Source organism: Carcharodon carcharias, chromosome 11 (assembly GCF_017639515.1).
Source record: "Carcharodon carcharias isolate sCarCar2 chromosome 11, sCarCar2.pri, whole genome shotgun sequence".
Lineage (NCBI taxonomy): Eukaryota > Metazoa > Chordata > Chondrichthyes > Lamniformes > Lamnidae > Carcharodon > Carcharodon carcharias.
Window position 1 is genome coordinate 29736915 of NC_054477.1, and position 21547 is coordinate 29758461.

The following is a 21547-nucleotide window of genomic DNA, read 5'->3' on the forward strand; positions in this document are numbered from 1 at the left end:
CAAAAACTTCGAATGTTCAAATGGGTGGCTGAATAGCTTTGTCTACAAGTGTGAGTTAAGACAGCTGTCAGCAAAAAGGATAGAGCTGACAGAGATAATAAATGCATGCCTGACAGGTATTTTTTTCATCACTACAGAGAGCGTCAGCACAAGCCTCATCAGCATTGGTCAGACCTTTACTGGGAATGAGCTGATACTGAAGTCCAGTTTCAGCAATGTTCCAATGTCTCTTGGACTGTAGTTCTGCACAATCATGAGAAAATATCTTTCAGACACAATAAGTTACACTTCCACTAGGGGAAAGCACAGATGAAACTACTCATAAGCCCACTTATTTTAGTTAGTAAAGCAAAAGATCCCAGGTGCTACAAAACTGTAAAGATTCTGCAACATTTGTACAGGAATAACAAAAGTTCTGAATGACTGGAGACACCAACTGGATGGTTCAGATTGGTGAACAGAAAAATGCAATCCAATCCTGGTTTTCATCGACTATTTCCCTAAACAGACAGATATCTTCAAGGCAGTTACCATGCACTCTGCACTCTGTCCACCACCAACACCACCACCATCCCCCTTTCCCTAATCCAATGTAACAGCCAATGGACCATGATATTATTTAGTGCTTCAAGTCCTGATTCAGGAAGTTCCTACAAAACTAAAAGCTCACAGACCATGGTGAAAATGTCCAGCAGCCATACTCTTCATTTAAAGCATAGGGGCAGGTGTCAAAAACATCTTTTGTGAACCGCTTTAAACGTGTTGAATGGTCTGCAGAAAATAGTGCTCACTGAAAAGGAGATACTGTCTGTTAGAGAACAATACAATTTTGGGGAATTTCAGGAACAAGTAACAGGAAACTGAACTTGAAGAAAATCAAACATCTACAAGCAAGAAGAACATCATTGGATTAGTGAGATTGACATCCGAGAGGATGTGGAAACTTCTGGTGACAAAGAATTCCTTCACTGGAGTTCAGAACCTTTGAAACTTAACATTCGTTACCTGGAATTGAAGATCTTTTTGAACTGGTTAAGAAGATAGAAATAACGTGCATTTTGAAAAACACAATAAACAGGAACAATCTATGATGTATAGCCTTTTTTAAAAACTCAGAATAAAATGATGTTCAACTCAACCTGGCCATTTCTTCATTTTCCTAATGCAGCAAATCATTAAAATCTCACATACTGAGCAGCCTGATCTTTTCAACTGGTCCCGAGAGGGTTTGTATTAGTGAAGATCAACTGTACTATTGTCAGGTGAGGTTAAGGGCAGGATCTCTATTGTATTTGCTCCAATTGCAAATTTGCTGCGATCGATCATCATCAAGGTTCATACAACAAAAAAGTCAGAGTTGGGATGAAACACTGGAGGGTGATCTTTGCCTGTGGAACCATACCCACTGAAGTATAGCAACAAATATAAAACCAGACACTAAGATTAAAATATAATTCATAAAAGACAAGAAAATAACAATGTTGTTACTTACCTGCTCATACAGGAGTTTGCTTTGATCTCTTTCTGCTGTTAAAACTTTGACATTTGCCTGAATTTCTGCCATGTGCCTTTCATATTTACTCAACATGGCTTGAAGATCATCACGCTCTTTGATAACGCATATGAGTTCAGACTCATAGCTTCCTCCCTGATTTTGAAAAATGTCAAAAAAGTAAACCAATTGTCAATAAACCAGAAAAATATACAATATTTCCTGCATGAATGTTACTTTGCTCTTTCAGAAATCAATCCCATCAATGGGTATATATACAAATATTGCCAATAGTTGTAGATACCTTTTAAATCCCTTCAAAGGCTTTTGGAATTAATGTAGATCAGGAGAAAGCATTTCCACTAGTTGGGAGTCCAGGTCTAGGGGGCATAATCTATATGTTAGAGCTAGCCCTTTCAGGAATAAAATTGGGAAACAATGTCACAAAAAGGTGATAGAAGTTTGGAACTCTTCCACAAATGGCAACAGATGCTGGATCATTCTTAACTTTAGAACTGAAATTGATACGACTTTTGTTAACCAAAGGTACAAAAGGGATATGAGACAAAGATGAGTATATGGAGTTAGGTTGAAGATCAGCCATGATCTCACTGAATGGTGGAACAGGTCAAGAAATTAAATGACCTGGTCCTAGGTTTCTATGTTACTCTATCGCCCCATCCATGTAAATTTCAAATGCATATAAGTACTGCTCCCATCACTTCCGGATACTTTATACTGGTCTTAAACTGAGTACTAATGAGCTAATCTCAGGAAATTGAGGATAAACAGCAACTCCCATTTGAGACAATATAAGAAGTCCAATAACCATTCTGGTATAAACACATATTAATGGAAGATAAAAGCATGATGGAAATTATGAAAGATAGGAAATGTTCTACCAATATCCATGAGCAACAAGAATGTTACCGAATCAGTGAATTGACTTGGGAGTAGATTGGGAGAAAGCATTTTGCCAGATGCTAATTAGGATACAATTTCAGAAAAAGGTGATAGAAGTATGGGACTCTCTTCCTCAAATGGCAATTGATGCTATATCAATTGTTAATTTTGAAACTGAAATGTAAATACCACACTATTAATACATTACTAGCAGTTCTCCCATACATTTCCTGCAACAATTCATAAGTCTTATAACATAGCTTTTCTTATATCAACTAGGTCATCATGGATACTGATCTATCAATTTTAAGGGTAGCCTTGAACACAGAACATCGGGATCAGGTCTCAGGGTCAGACAGTAATTTTGGGAGGGGGAGAACACAGGACTTTGGATCACCAGGGAGCTGTTCCCAAGTCCCAGGAATGCTGCAGATTGGATTTGGAGGGCACTGGGGCAGCTCCCAGGACATGGGGTCACCGGGTGTTCAATCCTGGCTTCTGAGAGCTTTAAGGAGTGAATTTCACAAATCTGGAAATAATTATAGGCATTTCCAGGATCAGGGAGCACTTGGAATGTGATCTAGGAATTTATGAGCACCAAAAGATGTGCAGTTTGATCATGACTTTCTCCAGTTCACAATTCCATTGGTAATGTTGATTGATGCTCAACATTTTGGCTATCAAATTTTCCAAGCATTTACTAAAACTCAGATGGCAGAATTTTATTTTTCGAAACTAAGCACGGTGGCAGGTGGGTTCCACGGCACATATCCTGCTGCTTGGAGTGGTGGGAAATCACATCTGATTCCACGCTTGGAAGCTCATTAATTATGCACAGACAAGTATCTCTCTCCATCACCTGGCAGGTTGGGAGTGGATTCATCCACCCTGCACTTACCTGATGGGATCAAAGGTCTGGATGCCATATTTAAACACCACCCTCCAAGCACACAATCTCACTCTCTCTAGCCCACCTGTTTGCAGGAGACATGTCAAGATGTCTGGTGATCACAGAAAAATGGCAGCATGCTACGAGAAAAAGGCTGTACAACGCTTCAGCCCTGACACCCTCAAGGCATTGATAAGAGGAACGCGTGCGCAAAGGGATGTGTTTTATCCTAGGGATATCAAACTCTCATCATGGCATCATGTAGTCAAAGGGTTTCCCTCTTCAGGATTCTCACACAACCATTAGTGGGGGACACATCGCCACTAATTGTCTCATGGAAACTTTCACATCACCACCATCACATCTATCATGCTGCTCACACTCCATCCTCGGCCTCTTCTGGGGAAGGCTCACCACACACAGGGGGCATGTATCTTTCCCAACCTATGCTCCATCCCTTCTCATCACATGCCTTCCTTTTGTCATCCATGGCAAGCTTGCCCAAAACGGAGGGCAAAGATCGCAGACTGGGCAAAGGTTGGCTGACATAAATGCCCTCATGGAATTCGAGGAGAATGCCGCTGAGATCGCTGGATTGGACAAGGTCACTCCTCTGGGGAAGGGGAGATCAGATTGTCTCAGCGACCTAGTATGGATCACAACTCCATGAGTTCATTACATCCTGACATTCACAGAAAGTGACATGAAATCTTGTAATCCGCAAGCTCATGAACTAAAACTCTCTTCTCTCTTATAGGTGCCAGAAAAGCGAAGGATGGAGAAGTCCATTTACGTTGTCATGGCTTCGTCATGCAAGCGCCTTAAGGTCACCATGGGAAGGTTGGCGTCCATCATGGAGGCGTTGGCCCAGATTTTGCTGGATTTGCATTCGGCACTGGACTCCATGACCACATACCCACTGGTGGGCACCAATGTGAAGGCGAGAGGGGAAGGGGGCACCTTGACTTCCCCTGGTGTTCTTTCTCCTCAAGGAATCCAGGAGGGGCACTCGGGCATTCACAAGGAGGATGAGCATCATCTGGACACCCTAGGGGTCTCCACTCAGGGCACTACCAAGGATGTCCAGCCACTCAAATCTCCTCTGCTCGTGACCCCATCCATCCAGCTGTTCAGGCCGAGGAGGGCGCAAATGCCCCTAAGCAGGAGAGCCTTATCATGCTGGGGCCCTCCAGGACTCTGGCCACCAGAGGACATCCACCGAGGTCATTACTGACATCAGGACGTAGCAGTAAGCAGGCTGCCTTCACCTCTGTTGCGAATGTCAGGGCTGCACCCAGGTATAGTGGTAAGGTTAGGGAAATTAAGAAATATTGAAATCACTTTTGGCTCACAGGCCCACTGTAAAAATATTGTAAATATTCTTGATGTTTTGATGTTTATGTGAATGGCTTGGCCAACTGAAGGCATTGTGATTATCTACATTTGAATCCTTTTATTCTGAGGTTTAGCCATCCTCCCACTCAGTGATAGTGTCCCTTTGTGAGATTCACATTCATGTGATGTCAACCTCACTGAAGATAGTTTCCACACCTTCGGGGAAGGTGTTAAACTCTTTATTGCAAGTGTGTGATTAAAGCACATGTAACCCTTCTTCCTGACAAAACACCATTGTGTGAGGGCAGCTCAGTAGCCTTGAGGGATTAGTGGCAGTCTTGTGTCCTCAACGGTAGTGCCAAAGGACAAAACATGGACAGGGGGATGATATCCCATTTCTCATTAATGTGGCGACAACTGCTTCAAGTAAGTTTCCTCAGCACTCTCGCTGTTCAGTCGACTCTCACTTCCCAGAGTGAGCATATACTGGGGGGGACCACTGACTTTGTTAAAGGTCATGGCCTGATGGACCATGAGGCTACAAGGTACAAGTGTGAATGTTGAACTGGCTCTCGATGTGACAGCTTGGACATCCCTTTCAAAGAAATGGAATTACATTCAGGACCAGGAGAAATGTAGCCACCTCCCCTTGCCTTCACTTTATTCCTCCTGGAATCTGGTAGCAATTAAAGTGGCACATGCACATCTCCCACATCTTCATTCCTCCATGACAGTGTCCTGTGGAAGCTGACCCTCATCATCCTCTTGAAGTTCCTGGGCCTCCTGATCATCTTCCTCCGATGACCTCGCATCCTCCTCCATTTCACCCTCTGGCTAGGGATCACCTCTTTGCAGTGCCAGGTTGTGAAGGGCACAACACACAGCGATGATGCAGGAAACCCTCTAGAGAGTGTACTGTAATGCGCCACCTAAGCAGTCCAAACAACATGATCGCCATGAATAGCCCTGCAGCATAGCCTGCTACACCCCATGACTGTCTGAATTCTCTGACTCTTGACTGTGAGGTCCACTGAGCCCCAGGACTTATTCTAGTCTCTGACTCCTGACTACAAGCTCAAGGAGCGTCTCCTACTCTGATTCCGACCTGCTAGCCCCAGACCCAAGGACTTTGATTCCCCAATGCCTTCATGATTGAAGGCAAAACTGTCGCCCTTCCCAAGCACCAGTCCACTCAACCCCGCGCCCCCCCTCAACCATGGGTGTCCGTGCAACCCAATGTGTGTGCATCCCCTCTCATTCATACGCGTGGTATCCTATTTATCCACTTGCTTGTCAGCATTTCAGTTTCCCTTGTCGGGCTTCAGCTTCCCACTCCTCAGTCTCCCTTCTGCCTTCCATCCTTTACCCTCCTCCTCCCTTTACAAAGCCTTTCTGCCCCTCTGCCTTCCATCATTCTCCCTCCCCCCACAAGCCATTCCAAAGCCTTCCTGCCACTTTGCTCCCAATGTGCTCGTTATCTTTCACCCACCTGCCTCACCACCTCGCACCCCGCCACCCCTAACTCCTCAGTCAAAATGCTGGTCTCCGAATGTTCAGCCCTGTCCGAGTGCCACTGCACAGTGGTGTCCTTCAGGACAAAGGTGGCACCCATCTGTAACAAACCACCACTGCACCCCTCCAGTCAAAATGCTGGTTTCCGAATGTTGAGCTCTGCTCAAGTACCACTGCACAGTGGTGTCCTTATGACTGCAGAGGCAGCCACTGGCAGCAGACCAATCCTACAGGCCCAGCAGTGTGGCGTTCCACAGACATCGCAAGGAGACTGGCGTCCACTGTGGCAGGTAGGCTATGTACGTTGCACTCACCTTGAAGTCAAGAGCAAAGGGAGGTCCAACCGGTGCATTCCGAGCTTCTTCAATCAAGATTCAGATTGATGTGTTATCCTGCTGGCCTGATGCAAGATTGGAAGGTGGCACATGATTCCAGCGAGAAGCCAAGCTAATGAGCATTCACGAGATGGTAATGGATGCATGTGGCGTTTCATGCCATTGCTCAGCGGGATACCTGACCCACCTGTTAACCCGCCATCGGGAGCATCACAAACTATTTTTATGCTAGCGGGTTTCTGGCTTTTTCACTCCTGCTAGATTCTGCTCCTGCCCGCCACAAAACCCACTATGGGTAGGAGGGAAAATTCTGCCCATAGACTGGTGTTCAATAATGTAAGATTTGAATTTATATGGTGTCTTTCACAACAATCCCAGGACACCCCAAAGTGCTTCGCAGCCAATCAAGTACTTTTTTTGTGACTTTTGTAACATAAGGAACACTCAATTTATGCACAGCAAGAGCAATTTCACAGAGCAATATGAAAATGACTAAATAGTCTGATTCAGTTATGTTGGTTGAGGGATGATATACTGGTCAGACTTCAGAGATCACATCCCCTCCCTGCCACCCCACCCTCCTTCTCTCTCTTCTCCTCTCTTCCCACCCCCCCACCCCACCCCCCCCCCCCCCACCCCACCACCCTGCTTTCGGCCTCAAAATATTGCGAATGGATCTTTATCATCCACCTGCAAGGATAGTTTAATGCCGCATCCGAAAGATGGCACCTGCAGGACCCACTCAGCAATGCATTGGCTATGTCATCTTAGATTTTTGCGATTAAATCTTTGGAGTGTGTACACCGTTGTTGGTCAGGAACAACCACAAAGCCACACAGTTAAGAGTCTTGGAAAAACTAAGAAAGGCTGTGAGCAGCCTAATAAAATCATGCTGTTAGAAGTTGGATCTTTCAGGTGCTTTTTCCTCATTCCCAGTACAAGTAATTCAGAATCAAAATGAAGGGCTGACTTTACAGGCAAGCACACATGAACTGAAACATGACCTTATGCACAAACTAGTCTGTTCTTTGGATGAATACTAAATCTGTTCACAACTTGTCAGACTTTCTACATCATTTTTGCCATGGAGAGTTAAGGGGAGAGATGTAAAAGAAAAAAAATACAGAATTAGTGGCGGTGACAGGGTAGAGGAAGAGAGACAACACTAAGGCAGCAAGGGCAGGTGAGAGACACCGTATTCTCCAACTTGTGCCACAACAGATCAACAAATAATATAATAAAAATCATGCATCATATACTTAGGAATATGTCCCACATTGTCCATGGAAACAAGTTGCACTGTAATTGCACCCTCCCATCATCATAATTCCCTGTTAACCTCTCAGTTTTCTCGGTTCTAGAGAAAAGAACGGCAGCCTATTCAATCTCATCTTGAGGAGTTCTACCCTAATACATTTACCTCTTCATGACTCAGTAACTAGCAGACAGCTAACAGCAACAAAGAAATGATAGTGACATTCAGCCCTGTCTTTTGAACTCTCAATCGTGGTTGAAATAATAAGAACATAGGAGCAGGAGTAGGCCATTTGTCTCTTTGAACCTGAGCCACCATTTAACTAGATCATGGCTGATCTTCTACCTCAACGCCATTGTCCTTCACTATCCCCATATCCCTTGATGTCATTGGTATCTAATCTCTTGACCTCTGCTTTGAACATACTCAATGACTGAGCCTCCATAGTCCTCTGGGATGTGGAATTCCAAAGGGTCACTACGCTTTGACTGAAGAAATTCTTCCTCACCTCACCCAGAAGGAACAACCAGTTTGGACCAGTACTCTTATTTCCCAGTTTTTAATGGTGTTTTCTTCTGGACAGTCCTAGATGGCCTACCTCTTCTTCTGGGACTATGGTTCTAGACACACCCAACCAGGGGAAACATCCTTCCTGCATCTACCCTGTTGAGCCCAGTAAGAATTTTGTACACTTCAATGAGGTCACATCTCATTCTTCTAAACTTGAGAGAATACAGGCCCAGTCTCCTCAATCTTTCCTCAAAGGACAATGCCGCCATCCCCAGGTTAGTCTGGTGAACGTCTGCTGCAATCCCTCAATGGCAAGTATATCTTTCCTTAGGTAAGGAGACCAAAACTGCACACAATACTGCAGGTATGGTCTCACAAAGGGTCTATACAACTGCAGTAAGACTTCCTTACTTGAATCCCCTTACAATAAAAGCTAACTACCACTTGCCTTCCTAACTGCTTGTTGCACCTGCATGTTTGCTCTCCGTGCATTATGAATAAGAACGCCCAGGTCTCTTTGGACATCAACATGTCCCAATCTCTCCCCATTTAAGAAATACTCTGTTTTTCCTACCAAAGTGGATTACTTCACATTTTTCCACATTTTACTCCAACTGCCATGTTCTTGCCCGCTCACTTAGTCTGTCTTTGCATCCTCCTCACAACTCTCATTCTCGCCAAGCTTTGCCAACCTAAGAATGATCTGTCTATCCCTACTCTGTTTTCCATCCATTAGCCAATCCTCAATCCATGCTGGTACGTTTCCCCCAATCCCATGACCTCTAATTTTGCCTACTAACTTTATCAAAAGCCTTCTGAAAATCCAAACACACCACATCCACCGGTTCTCCTTTTTCTATTCTACTAGTAACATCCTCAAAAAAAAACTCCCAGCAGGTTTGTCAAATATGATTTCTTTCATAAATCTATGTTGACTCTGCTCAACCTCACCATTATTTTCTAAGTGCTCAGTTATCGCATCCTTTAAAATAGATGCTAGCACTTTTCCAATTACTGATGTCAGGCTAAAAGGTCTGTATGCTCCCGGTTTTCTCTTCCCTTTTCTTTCTTAAATAGTGGGGTCACAGTTGCTACCTTGCAATCTGCAAGTACTGTTCCAGAATCTATAGAATTTTGAAAGATGATCACCAATGCATCCACTATCTCTACATCTACCTCAATCAACACTCTTGGATGTAGAGCATCAGGTCCAGGGGATTTATCAGCTTTCAGGTCCATTAATTTCTCCAGTGTTACTTTTTATTAAAAAAAAATCTTTCAGATCCTCAATCTCACTAATCCCTTAGCTCCCCAATATTTCTGGGAGGTTTTTTGTATCGTTCTCCATGAAGACAGACACTATTTGTTTGGCTGTCATTTCCTTATTATCCATTTCAAATTTTCCATTCTCTGCCTATAATGGGCCCATGTTTGTTTTACTAACCTTTTCCTTTTTACATACCTATAGAAACTTTTAACAGTCTGTTGTATGCCCCTGGCTAATTTAATTTCATATTCTATTTTCTCTATCAATTTTCAGTTCTCTTTTGCTGAATTTTAAAATGCTCCCAATCCTCAGGCTTACTACTTTTTTTAAAGCAATTTTATATGCCTCTTCCTTTGATCTGATAGAATCCTTAACTTCCCTTGTCAGCCATAGTTGGATCACTTTTCCAATGGCTTTTAGTACCTCAAAGGAATGTAAATTTGTTGCAACCCATGTATTAATTCTTTAAATTCTGGCCATTGCCTGTCTACCATCATATCTTTTCATGTAGTTCCCCAATTTACCTCAGCCAACTTGCCCCCATATCTTCATAGTTTCCTTTGTTTAGATTAAAAGAGCCTAGTTTTGGACTGAACTACATCACTTCCAAACTTCATGTGAAAATCTATCATATTATCATCACTCTTCCCTAAAGGCTCCTTTATAACAAGATTATTAATTAGCCCTTTCTCATTGCACAATACTAGATCGAAAATAGCTCATTCTCTAGTTGGTTCCTCAACATACTGTTCTAGAAAACCATTGCGTATGCATTCCAGGAGTTCCTCCTTCTCAGCATTAGTGCTAATTAGGTTTGCCTAGTCTATCTGTAGAACGAAGTCCCCCATGATTACTGCATTATGCTTGTTACATGCACCTCTAATTTCCTGATTTATATCATGCCCTACATTACTAATACTATTTGGTGACCTATAAACAACTCCTACCAAAGTTTGCTGCCCCTTACTCTTAACTCCACCCAAGCAGATTCTACATCTTGATCTCCTGATCTAAGATTCTCTCTCACTAATGCACTGATCCCATCCTTTATTAAAAGTGCAACTCCAACTCCTTTTCCTTTTTTCCTATTCTTCCTGAATGCCAAATACCCTTGAACGTTCAGTTCCCAACTTTGGTCACCCTGCAGCCACATCTCCATAATGGCAATTAGAGCATACCCATTTACTTCCGTGTGTGCTGTTAATTCATCTACTTTGTTGCTAATGCTGCATACATTCAGGTGGAGTGCCTTTAATTCTGGCCTATTTTCACAATCTCTAGCCTTAACTGCTGGCACACTCTTATGTTTGCGCTCTGTCCCTTCCTAATACACTTTGCTAACCACTTCCCTTAATGTTATCCTGCTCTTTTACCTTTTCCTCTCTAGTTTATCACATCTTCCCTCACCCCCACTATTTAGTTTATAACCCTCTCCACTGCCCTAGTTATATGACTCGCCAGAACACTGGTCTCAGCATGGTTGGAAGTGAAGACCATCCCAATGGTACAGCTCCCATTTTCCCCAATACGGATGCCAGTGCCCCAGGAATCAAAACCCATTTCTCCCACACCAATCTTTAAGCCACATGTTTAACTCACTAATCTTTATTTGCCCTACCTCAATTTTGCTTGTGGCTCAGGTAATAATCCTTAATTTAGCCCGCAGCTGCTCAAACTCTCTAAGCAAGTTGTCTTCATTATTTTTCAAGCAAGGGTCACTTTAGCAAAAAACCTGCAGTGTGAGAGCCACATTGACTACTAAATAATCATTGCTTACTACTCCAGTAACTCACTTGGGCCAAAAAATACACAGCACCAACGGATGAATACTCTGCAAGTTCTATGGTGGTTGCTATGGTAATATAACTGTTACTATACAGCACACATACATAGATATACTTATTGGCACACAATGTACCATGTGGTTAATGTGACATGTAAAAGAAGGCTGACTTTTGATGGGCTCAGTACACATTTTTTAATGTTAAAAATAAAATAAACAGGAATATAATGTTGGTTTGGACTCCAGCTCGCTGCAACCTCACTGAAAATGGATGGATGGAGCTGGGAAGCCACACTTAATTGTTGATGGGAGCTGTCACTGGCTCAAGAGCCTTGAGAACACTGCTCTAAGCAGAACTTTCTTCTTAGTCCTACCAATGTCGTTGGTACCAATGTGGACCATGAACATTGGAACCTCCTCCTTCCACTGCAAGTTCCTCTCCAGCCCAGAGCAGATGTCCTTAATCCCAGCACTGGGCAGGCTACACAGCTGTCTGGACTCACGATCTCGACTGCACAGAACAATATCCATTCCTCTGACTATACAGTCTCCTGTCAATACAAAATTCATCTTCGCTCCCCTGACTTGAATGGCGTCATTCACCATGGTGCTATGGTCAGTCCTCTTATAAATCTTGCAGTCCTTCTCCTTATCCACACAGGTAGCAAGCACCTCGTACCTGTTGGACAGTCAGTGGCTGAGGCTCCTCCATCACTACAATCTGTTTAACTTTACCTGCTGGCTCAATTACACCCTCCTGTCCCTGACCATTGACCAACACTAAAGTTCTGCCTAACCTAAGGGGAGTGACTGCCTCCTGGAACAAAATGTCCGGGTAATTCATCCCCTCTCTAATACCTCACAATGTCCGCAACTCAGACTAGCTCAGCAACTCAGAGCCAAAGTTGCTTAAGCTACAGACACTTTCTGCAGATATGGTTGTCTGGGATTACAGTGCATTCCACAGGTTCCCACATGCTGCAGTCATGGCACACCACCAGCCCTGCCATTTCTGCCAAAACTTATTTATTTAATTAGTCAACTAATTAATAATTTGCATGGAAAGTAATAGAAAGTTGCACTCACCTAGCTTGGAGACAAGAAAGAAACTCACCAACTACTGGAGGCTGAATAAAGTAGCAAAAGGAGGACTTCTTTGTCCTTCTGCACGGAATTCTCACCTGAACCCAATTCCCAACTACACATATTGGGCAGCTTTTTCCAGTCGGCGAGCTGGGGCGGGGCCGGCTCACTAACATGTAGAATGACATGGGGGATATCGGGCGTGTGTCCCGATATCACCCAGCATCATTTAGATTTTCAGTTCGGCAGGCGCGGCCACTTAAGGCCTTTAAAATAGTAATTAACCTAATTAATGGACCTGTCCGTCCAACCTTAAGGTTGGCAGGCAGGTGAAGTGCCCAGGTGGTCTTCAGAAAAAACATGAAACCTCATCCATGGGTTTTCACACTTGAGCCGATCTCCCTGAGGCAGCACTTTGCCTGAGGGAGATCTGTACGCTGTTCCACACATTTATGCAAAAAAGCACACTCCCAGCTCAGGGAATCCACTCCCCCACCTGCACTGGGAACGCTCAGTGCTTCCGAGCGGAGGTCACGTGGGGGGGCCTTAACTGTCCTGCCCACGTAAAATGGCAGCACGCCCTCAACCAGAGGCGCCAGTCAGGAATGTGCCCACCTACACCCACTCCTGCACAACCCCCCCAATGGGGGGAAAATGCTGCCCATTGTCTACATATCACCTATTGAAGGCAACTGCTTTTAGCTGACTGACAGATAACTGGCACTTCAGGTAGCTCCCTGTTTAACTAGGGTGTTAAACTGACAATGCTTGGAAGTAAGAATCCAACTCCTAAAATTTAAGCTTAGAAAAGCTTACCAGAACTCATCACCTGACCTCATCATTCCCAACTACACACTATGTCTCACTCAGGCGTAACCTTGTTTCTGTGCACCATGTCTCACCCAGGCGTAACCTTGTTTCCATGCACCCCTTGCTCCCTTTATAACATATATTTAAGGAAATAATCTACATACGATTACATAATCTATATTACAATTACTTAACATAAAAGTACCTTCACAGGAGATGAGCGTAGTGGACTACGTCCTCTGGATGAATTGCATTGGCCTGAAGGTTTGTTTCTCAACATCTTTAATAAGTAATCTACCTCAGATTTATAGAAATCTCTTTCTTGTACTATATTCTTCACAAATGTATCTAAAAGAAACGGAGATTTATTTTGCTCATACGAGCGAATTTGAGGTTCTCTGTTTTCTGATTCTGGAACCAATTCAAGACCTGAAATGAAACAAACAGAAAAGTTTGGTATAAACTTGTCAACTCAAATTATTTTGTATTGCAATCTTCTAAATTCACTATTCTCCATCTTTGTAAATATAGCTTTTTTTAAACAGCTCAGTGAGGCAGGGGATTCTGATTTTTCCACTTTAAACCAACTAATTTTGGCACGCAGCATGTCCAGATCAGCAGCAAAACACTCGTCAGACAGCATGTCTTAACTTTAAACTCAGCGGAAAAAAAAACGTGTTACACCAGGGTGATTTTTCTTTCAATTTCCCAAGTAAATCATTATTTTTGCTTTCGTCTCTCTACAGTATTACTAATTGCTGGTCAGTCTTTGGGTACCTTTATTTTGTGGGATAAAAGCAGAAAATGCTGGAAAAACTCAGCAGGTCTGGCAGCATCTGTGGAGAAAGAAACAGAGTTAACGTTTTGAGTCCGAATGACTCACCTTCAGAGCTGGAGAGAAGAAGAAATGTGATGGATTTTATACTGCTTAAGCAGGGGTAGAGCACAATAGAAGATCAGGATAGGTGGGAGCTAAGGAGAAATTTGACAAAGATGTCACGGACAAAGGGAGTGTTAAAGACTAAAGGAGTGGCATAAGGGGAAGATAGCAGAAGGTGTTAATAGCAGAACAAGAGTCAGTGCTCTGTGAAAGCAAAATATAAAATTAAATGAATAAATGACAGGTGGTCCTGTGTGTGTTGGTGGGGGGGGGGGGGGGGGGGGGGGGGGGGGGTGTTGGGGAAAAGGATAGAAAAATAAAATACATTTTTAAAAGTTTATAAAAATGAAAATTGATAAAAATGGAGAAGAGAGCTCATGGTCTGAAGTTCAGAAGTCTGTAAAAAGTGCCTAATCGAGAGATGAGGTGCTGTTCCTCCAGTTTGCGTGAGGCTTCACTGGAACATTGCAGCAGGCCAAGGACAGACTTGTTAAAATGACCAGCAACAGGAAGGTCTGGGTCATGCTTGGGGACGGAGGTGTTTCGCAAAGCGGTCACCTAGTCTGCGTTTAGTCTCCTCAATGTAGTGGAGGCCGTATTGGGAGCAGCGAATGCATTAGGTCAAATTGAAGGAGGTGCATGTGAAGTGCTGCTTCACCTGAAAGGAGGAGTGTTTGGGGCCTTGGATGGTGAGGAAGGAGGAGGTAAAGGGGCAGGTGCAGCACCTTCTGCAATTGCAGGGGGATGAGGAATTGGGGGTGATGGAGGAGTGGATCAGGGTGTCATGGAGGAAACGATCCCTACGGAATGCTGACAGGGGAGGGGGTGAGGGGAAGGTGCGTTTGGTGGCGGCATCATGCGGCAGTTGGCGGAAATGGCAGAGAATAATCCTTTGATCCACGACCCTCCAACCCCTTTCCATCCCTCTAACCCCATCCATCCTTCAAATTCCAGCCCTTATTTCTCTTTAGATCTGAAGAAGAGTCATACGGACTCAAAACGTTTGGTGGTTAGTGGGGTCTGGTAATGGTGGGCCGTCAGGGCGGATGGTTGTGCTGTTCAGTTCAGTTATGCTGGTTAATCACCGAGTCACAGCAAGTATTAACCAGCATAACATTTCCTGGGTAAGAAGCATCCAGGTAAGTCCAACATATCTGGCCCAAGCCTCTGACACTCAGCTCATTGTTGGAGCATTTTGTGGAAGGTCCAGGGCAATGCCAATCAACCCATTGTAAGTCCAAATTTCCCAGGCAATTTTAGCGCATGTGCACGCATCAGGTCTTCCACAGGATCCCGACGCAAACCACAGACTTAGATCCAGATTTCGCTGCTCCAAAAGTCAGAAGATTAATATTTAATTATTGGAATTATTAAGTTATTCTCTCTAAAAAGAGAAAACCAGAAAATACTGAACATAGAAACAGGAGTAGGCCATTCAGATCGTCAAGTCTGCTCACCATTCAATTAGTTCATTGCCAGATTCCCAAGCCATCTCCACATCCTTTAGCATCATTAGTCTCCAGAAATTTATTGATTTCTGTCTTGAACATGCTCAATGATTGAGCTCTCACAGCCCTCTGGGGTAGACAATTCCAAAGACTCACCACCCTCTGAGTGAAGAAATTCCTCCTCATCTCAGTCCTAAATGGCTTACACCCCTTATTCTGAAGTTATGTCCCCTGGTTCTAGACTCGCCAGCCAGGGGAAACATCCTGTCTATATCTGTAAGAATTTTGTAAGTTTCAATGAGATCACCTCTAGGGCAGAATTTTCTGGCTGGTGGGGGGGGGGGGTGTTGTTGGAGCAGGCACGGACCTGATTTTAAGCGGGTGGGCCTGAATCGCAGCTTCAGAGGACAGCAGGAGTGGCCAGGCGGCAGCAGGACTGCAATGACTGCCGGTTCCAATGGTGACCCGGCGGCATGTTTTAAAAAGTTGCCGCAGCCTTTCAAAGTCTGCGAATCATGACCAGTGGAAGGGCTCCCCAGAGCGCTGCTGGTGAGCAAGCCAGGCAAGAGGATAGGACAGGGGGGCCCTGTGCCCCTCGTTTCTCCAATGATTGCCTTGCTGCCCTCCTCGAGGGGGTGGCAGCATGGTGGGAGGTGCTGGTACCCCAGGGCAGGAGGAGGAGACCCCCCGACATGATCAAATGTGCCTCGGAGGAGGCGGCGGAGGTGGTGAGCTCCTGCGACAGTGCGGCGCACCTGGGTCCAGTGTCGCAAGTGCTTTGACAACCTGTTGTGCTCAGGAAGACAGAGTACCATGTTGGCATTGGTCACTTAACCCAGCAAGTAGGCTTTCCCCCCTGGTGCCCCATCCCCCACCCACCCCCCAAGTCTGAGTGTACTGACTGCACCGAATCAGTGTGTCCTTCACTGGGTGGGCCAGCAGATTTTGCCCTTGCCGAGGTCATCCTGAGAGGGTGGTGAAGAGATGGGTTCCGCCCCCGCAGCATGTGGTACACTGAGACCCCATTACTGTTTCGGAAGCAACCTATAGGAGCTGTACCTAGGCGCAGTGCTGGAACTCCAGGGCATGTCAAAGTCAGGGTGATGACAAGCTGGGAGGGGAGCTTCAAGGTGGCATGGCACCGATTGATCTGCTGTCCTCTGCGCTTCACGTGCTTGCCTCTCCTTGCTAATGGAAGGTTAGACCATGTGGTGCCTAATGTAATGTAGGCAGCATTTGGCCAAGGGGGTGGGGGTGGGGGAGACAGGCCTAGCATCTTTGTGTGAGTGTTCGGCAGCAGCAGGGTGAGAAGACACTGGAGCCCTGCAATGTCCCACTCTGGTTGGGGTGGCCCATCTGAAGAGAGTCCAGGTACAATTAGCACTAATCAATGCTCTTCTCTCCTTTTCAGGAGACCAATGCACATAATGCAGCTGAACGGGTGAGGACTGGTGGCAGGCTGGCAGAGTTAGCAATTCTTGGCCACTTTGAGCAAGAGGCCCCAGGTTTGGAGAGGGGCCATGCACCCAGGTCCACCAGTGTCAGTGAGACTAGGGTGCCACGGCCAGGTATGTGTGCCCAGCAATGAGGTCAGCATTGTTCTTCCAACAGCCATGGCAGTGCTGAATGTTCAGTGATTGAAGTTTGCAATATGGTTTAACCATTGCTTATGGAAGGATGAGCGCAGAATGATCCAGGGGGCAGGGATGTACACTGACATGGTCTCCAAATTAACTGATCCCAATGTCCTTGTTCTTCCTTTCAGCATCAGTGGAGCAGGGCCGGGAGGAGGAGCAGCAGAGGCCCCCTCTCACACCTGAGGGCCGTGAAGTCTCACCAGCTTCACACCATCTCTGCCAGGCAGGCACCAACGCAGATACTAGCACCTCGGTGGGAATTAGAAGATCGGCAGGTGTCAGGGCACAGCAGTGAGGACACTTCACAGTCGCTGGAGGAGCTGGCAGAGACAGAGTGCCCATGGCGCCAGCAGTCAGAGGACTGCAGGGGACCAGGCACATGCTTAGTTGGTGCCTGATGACGTGCCTCTGGAGTCATCCATGACGCAGCAAGCACAGGAAATGCCGGGCATGCTGGAGCATCTGGGGGAGATACATGAGGCAATGCTTGGCTTGGTGTCTGTGGTAGAAGAGCCTTTGGCTCCACGGGCCAGAGGACAACAGACAAGATCATCCAGGCCAACAGGATAGCAGGGTCAGCAGGCTGTCTCAGATGCCACTCCCAGTGAGGGGCTAGCATCAAGACGTAGCAGCCAAAAACATAAACATAAGGCACCTTAGACACACCACGGGTTAATCACTGGTGCTTTTTTTTTGGCCCACAATGAGGTCTTTATGAATTGGTGCAATTTAAAACAACTTTTTCATTTTGTTTCATTAAGTTTCTTTGGTGCAATATTAAATTCAGACATGTCATGTCACCATGGCTGAGGATGCCTCTTTTCTTCTGCAGGTGGATGGTTTCCAATAAAGTAATGAGTGTTTTGTGGGACATTCAGCTTTATTAACAAGGACCTTAGTTAATGTTCCTAACCAGGCAGATTTTGCACCTCGGTCTCAAGTATGGAGACAACAACCAGGCTTGTCCTGGAGGTCCATATAAGGTGTACTAGCTGAAGGTTCATTGGATTAAAGCCTCCAGGGGAGCCCTGCCTCCCTGCAGTATGCCCGGGTCAGCATTTACCCCTTCGACATTTCCCTGTGCGTGCTCTTCGTCGGACTCACTGCTGGACTCATCGTGTACATCCGCAGCCAACGCGTCTATGTCTTCATCATCCACAGTATCCCCCCTTTCCAGCGCAAGATTATGGCGAGCGCAGCATGCAACCACAACCAGAGACACACAATCTGGGGGGTACTGGAATGCGCCCCGAGCGGTCCAGGCATCGGAAGCGCACCTTGAGAAGACCAACGGCTCTCTCCACCACAGTCCTTATGGACGTGTAGCTCCTATTGTACCGCTTCTCAGCTTCTATTCTTGGATGGCGGAGAGGCATCACAAGTCACCTTCTGAGAGGACAGCCCTTGTCACCCAGAGCCATCCATCAAGTCGGGCTAGAGCACTGAAGACCCCCGGCACCTGGGAATGTCTGAGGATGTAGGCATTGTGGGAGCTGCCTGAGTACCTTGCACAGACTTGTAGAATCTGCATCCTGTGATCACACACTATCTGCACGTTCATGGAGTGGAAGCCCTTCCTGTTGACAAAGGCACTGGGCTCACCTGCTGGCACCTTGATGGCCACACGTGTACAGTCTATTGCACCCTAAATGCGGGGGAAGCCAGCAATGGCCGCGAAGCCTCTGGCCCGTTGTGTCTGGCTTGCCTGGTCCCAACGGTAGAGGATGAAGGTCAATGCACACCTGAACAAAGCGTCTATAACCTGCTTGACACAAGTGTGGACAGCTGATTGGGAGACACCACAAAGATCACCCACCAAACCCTGGAAGGAGCCAGAGGCATAGAAGTTGAGGGCAGCTGTGAGCTTTAGAGCCACAGGCATGAGGTGTCCACCCACACAGTTCGCGGAGATCTCAGGCCCAATCATCTGGCAGATATAGTTGACTGTCTCCCTTGAGAGATGGAGCCTTCTTCGGCACTGCACCTCAGACATATTGAGGTAGCTGCTTCTCCATCTGTATACCCTGGCAGCAAGATAGTGGCATCTTCTGCGGCCCCCTCTGCCTTGGACTACCTCTTGGCCCTGCACACCTTGTGCCTGCACCTGACCTCCCAAAGGTGGCTCCCCTGGAGGCTGAATATGCACTCCTGGCCTCCTCCCCCTTCTAGCCCTCCCTTCTTCCTCAGAGGAGGTGCCTCCAGTGGAGAGTTCAGCTCCCATTCCCAGGCTCAGGGAAGGCTTCCTAAAACACGCAGGCCCAAAAAAGATTCCTTACTGCATGCCCCAAAAAGATTGCTCACTGCAGAGTGCTGACCTGAAGGTTGAGAGTCCAGGCCAAGCAGCTGGTATGCGTTTTAAAGAATTGCAGACCACACAGACCAGTATCAGTAACTTTGAAACAACGATATTTGACAGAGCACACTCGTGACCCGACTGAGCCCTCTTATATAAGGCGAGAATAAGGGAAATAAACACGCAGCTAAAGGAATGGTGCGAGAAAGATGGGTTCCATTTCGTGGGGCACTGGCATCAGTATTGGAACAGGAGGGATCTGTACCGTTGGGACGGTCTCCACCTGAACCGATCTGGGACCAATGTTCTAGTGAAAAGGGTAAATAGGGTAGTCAACAGGACTCTAAATAAGAAGGGGGGGGGGAGGGTAAAACTCCAAGAAGTATGACTAATGGGAAACAAAGCAGCAGGTTAGCGTGTGGGTGGTGGATTCAACTTCATGGAAAATTATGAAAAAACTGAAAAGAAAGGAGAGCCCAGGAGAGGCAATTAAAGTCCCCAGAACACAAAATAGGACAAGAGTGTTTGGAAGGGGCTAGGAATCTAACTTCAAGCACATCAGATAAAGGGACGACAATGAGAAAGGGGACGGGAAATACAGGACTCAAGGTGTTGTATCTGAATGCACACAGTATACAAAATAAGCTAAATGAGTTTGTGGCGCAGATTGAAATTGGCAGGTCTGATGTGGTGGACATTACAGAGACATGGCTGCAAGGGGATCAGGACTGGGAGCTAAATATCCAAGGATATACATCCTATCGAAAAGATAGGCAGGTTGGCAGAGGGGTTGGGGTTGCTTTGTTAGTAAGAAATGAAATTAAATCGATAGCAAGAAGTAACGTAGGGTCAGGTGATGTAGAATCTGTGTGGGTAGAGTTGAGGAACCGCAAAGGTAAAAAAAACCATAATGGAAGTTATGTAGAGGCCTCCGAACAGTGGTCGAGATGTGAGACGCAAGATACACCAGGAGATAGAAAAGGTGTGTAAGAAAGGGGATTTCAATATGCAGGTAGACTGGGAAAATCAGGTTGGTAGTGGATCCCAAGAAAAGGAATTTGTGGAATGTCTACGAGATGGCTTTCTGGAGCAGCTTGTGGTGGAGCCCACTTGGGAACAGGCAATTCTAGATTTAGTGATGTGTAATGAGGCAGATTTGATAAGGGAGCTTAAGGTGAAGGAGCCCTTAGGAGGAAGTGACCATAATATGATAGAATTTATCCTGCAATTTGAGAGGAAAAAGCTGGAATCAGATGTAACGGTGTTACAGTTGAATGAAGGCAACTACAGAGGCATGAGGAAGGAGCTGGCCAGAATTGACTGGGAGATGAGCCTAGCAGTAAAGACAGTGGAACAGCAATAGCAGGAGTTTCTGGGAGTAATTTGGGAGACACAGCAAAAATTCATCCCTAGGAAGAAGAAACATACTAAAGGGAGGACGAGGCAACCATGGATGACAAGGGAAGTTAGGGACAGCATAAAAGCTAAAGAGAAAGCATACAATGCGGCGAAGAGCAGTGGGAACCCAGGGGATTGGGAAGCCTATAAAGACCAACAGAGGACAACTAAAAAAGAAATAAGGAGGGAGAAGATTAAATATCAGGGTAAATTAGTCAGTAATATAAAAGAAGATTGCAAGAGATTTTTTTAGATATATAAAGGGGGAAAGAGAGAGGCAAAAGTGGACATTGGGCCGCTGGAAAATGACGCTGGAGAAGTAGTAGTTGGGAACAAAGAAATGGCAGAGGAACTGAATAGGTACTTTGCGTCAGTCTTCACTGTGGAAGACATGAATGACATCCCCAAAGTTCAAGAGAGTCGTGGGGCAGAGGTGAGTATGGTGGCCATTACCAAGGAGAAGGTGCCAGGAAAATTGAAAGGACTAAAGGTGGATAAATTACCTGGACCAGTTGGATTACACCCCAGAGTTCTGAAGGAGATAGCTGAAGTTATAGTGGAGGTGTTAGTGGTGATCTTTCAGAAATCACTCAAGTCAGGGAGGGTCCTGGAGGACTGGAAAATTGCTAATGTAACCCTCTGTTTAAGAAGGGAGTGAGGCAAAAGACAGGAAATTACAGGCTGATTAGTCTGATCTCGGTTGTTGGTAAGATTTTA

General features: G+C 45.6%; 1 protein-coding gene across 1 annotated transcript in view; it reads right to left on the reverse strand.

The window, feature by feature from the left end:
• The window catches only part of tsga10 (testis specific, 10), a gene marked incomplete at its 5' end in the record, with an annotated part of 157910 nt that overhangs the window by 91676 nt on the left and 44687 nt on the right, over positions 1–21547 (reverse strand). The window contains 2 exons of the mRNA XM_041198661.1: positions 1493–1648; positions 13380–13603. Of these exons, the coding sequence (XP_041054595.1) occupies positions 1493–1648; positions 13380–13603 (380 nt within the window). The remainder of the gene's footprint in view (positions 1–1492; positions 1649–13379; positions 13604–21547) is intronic.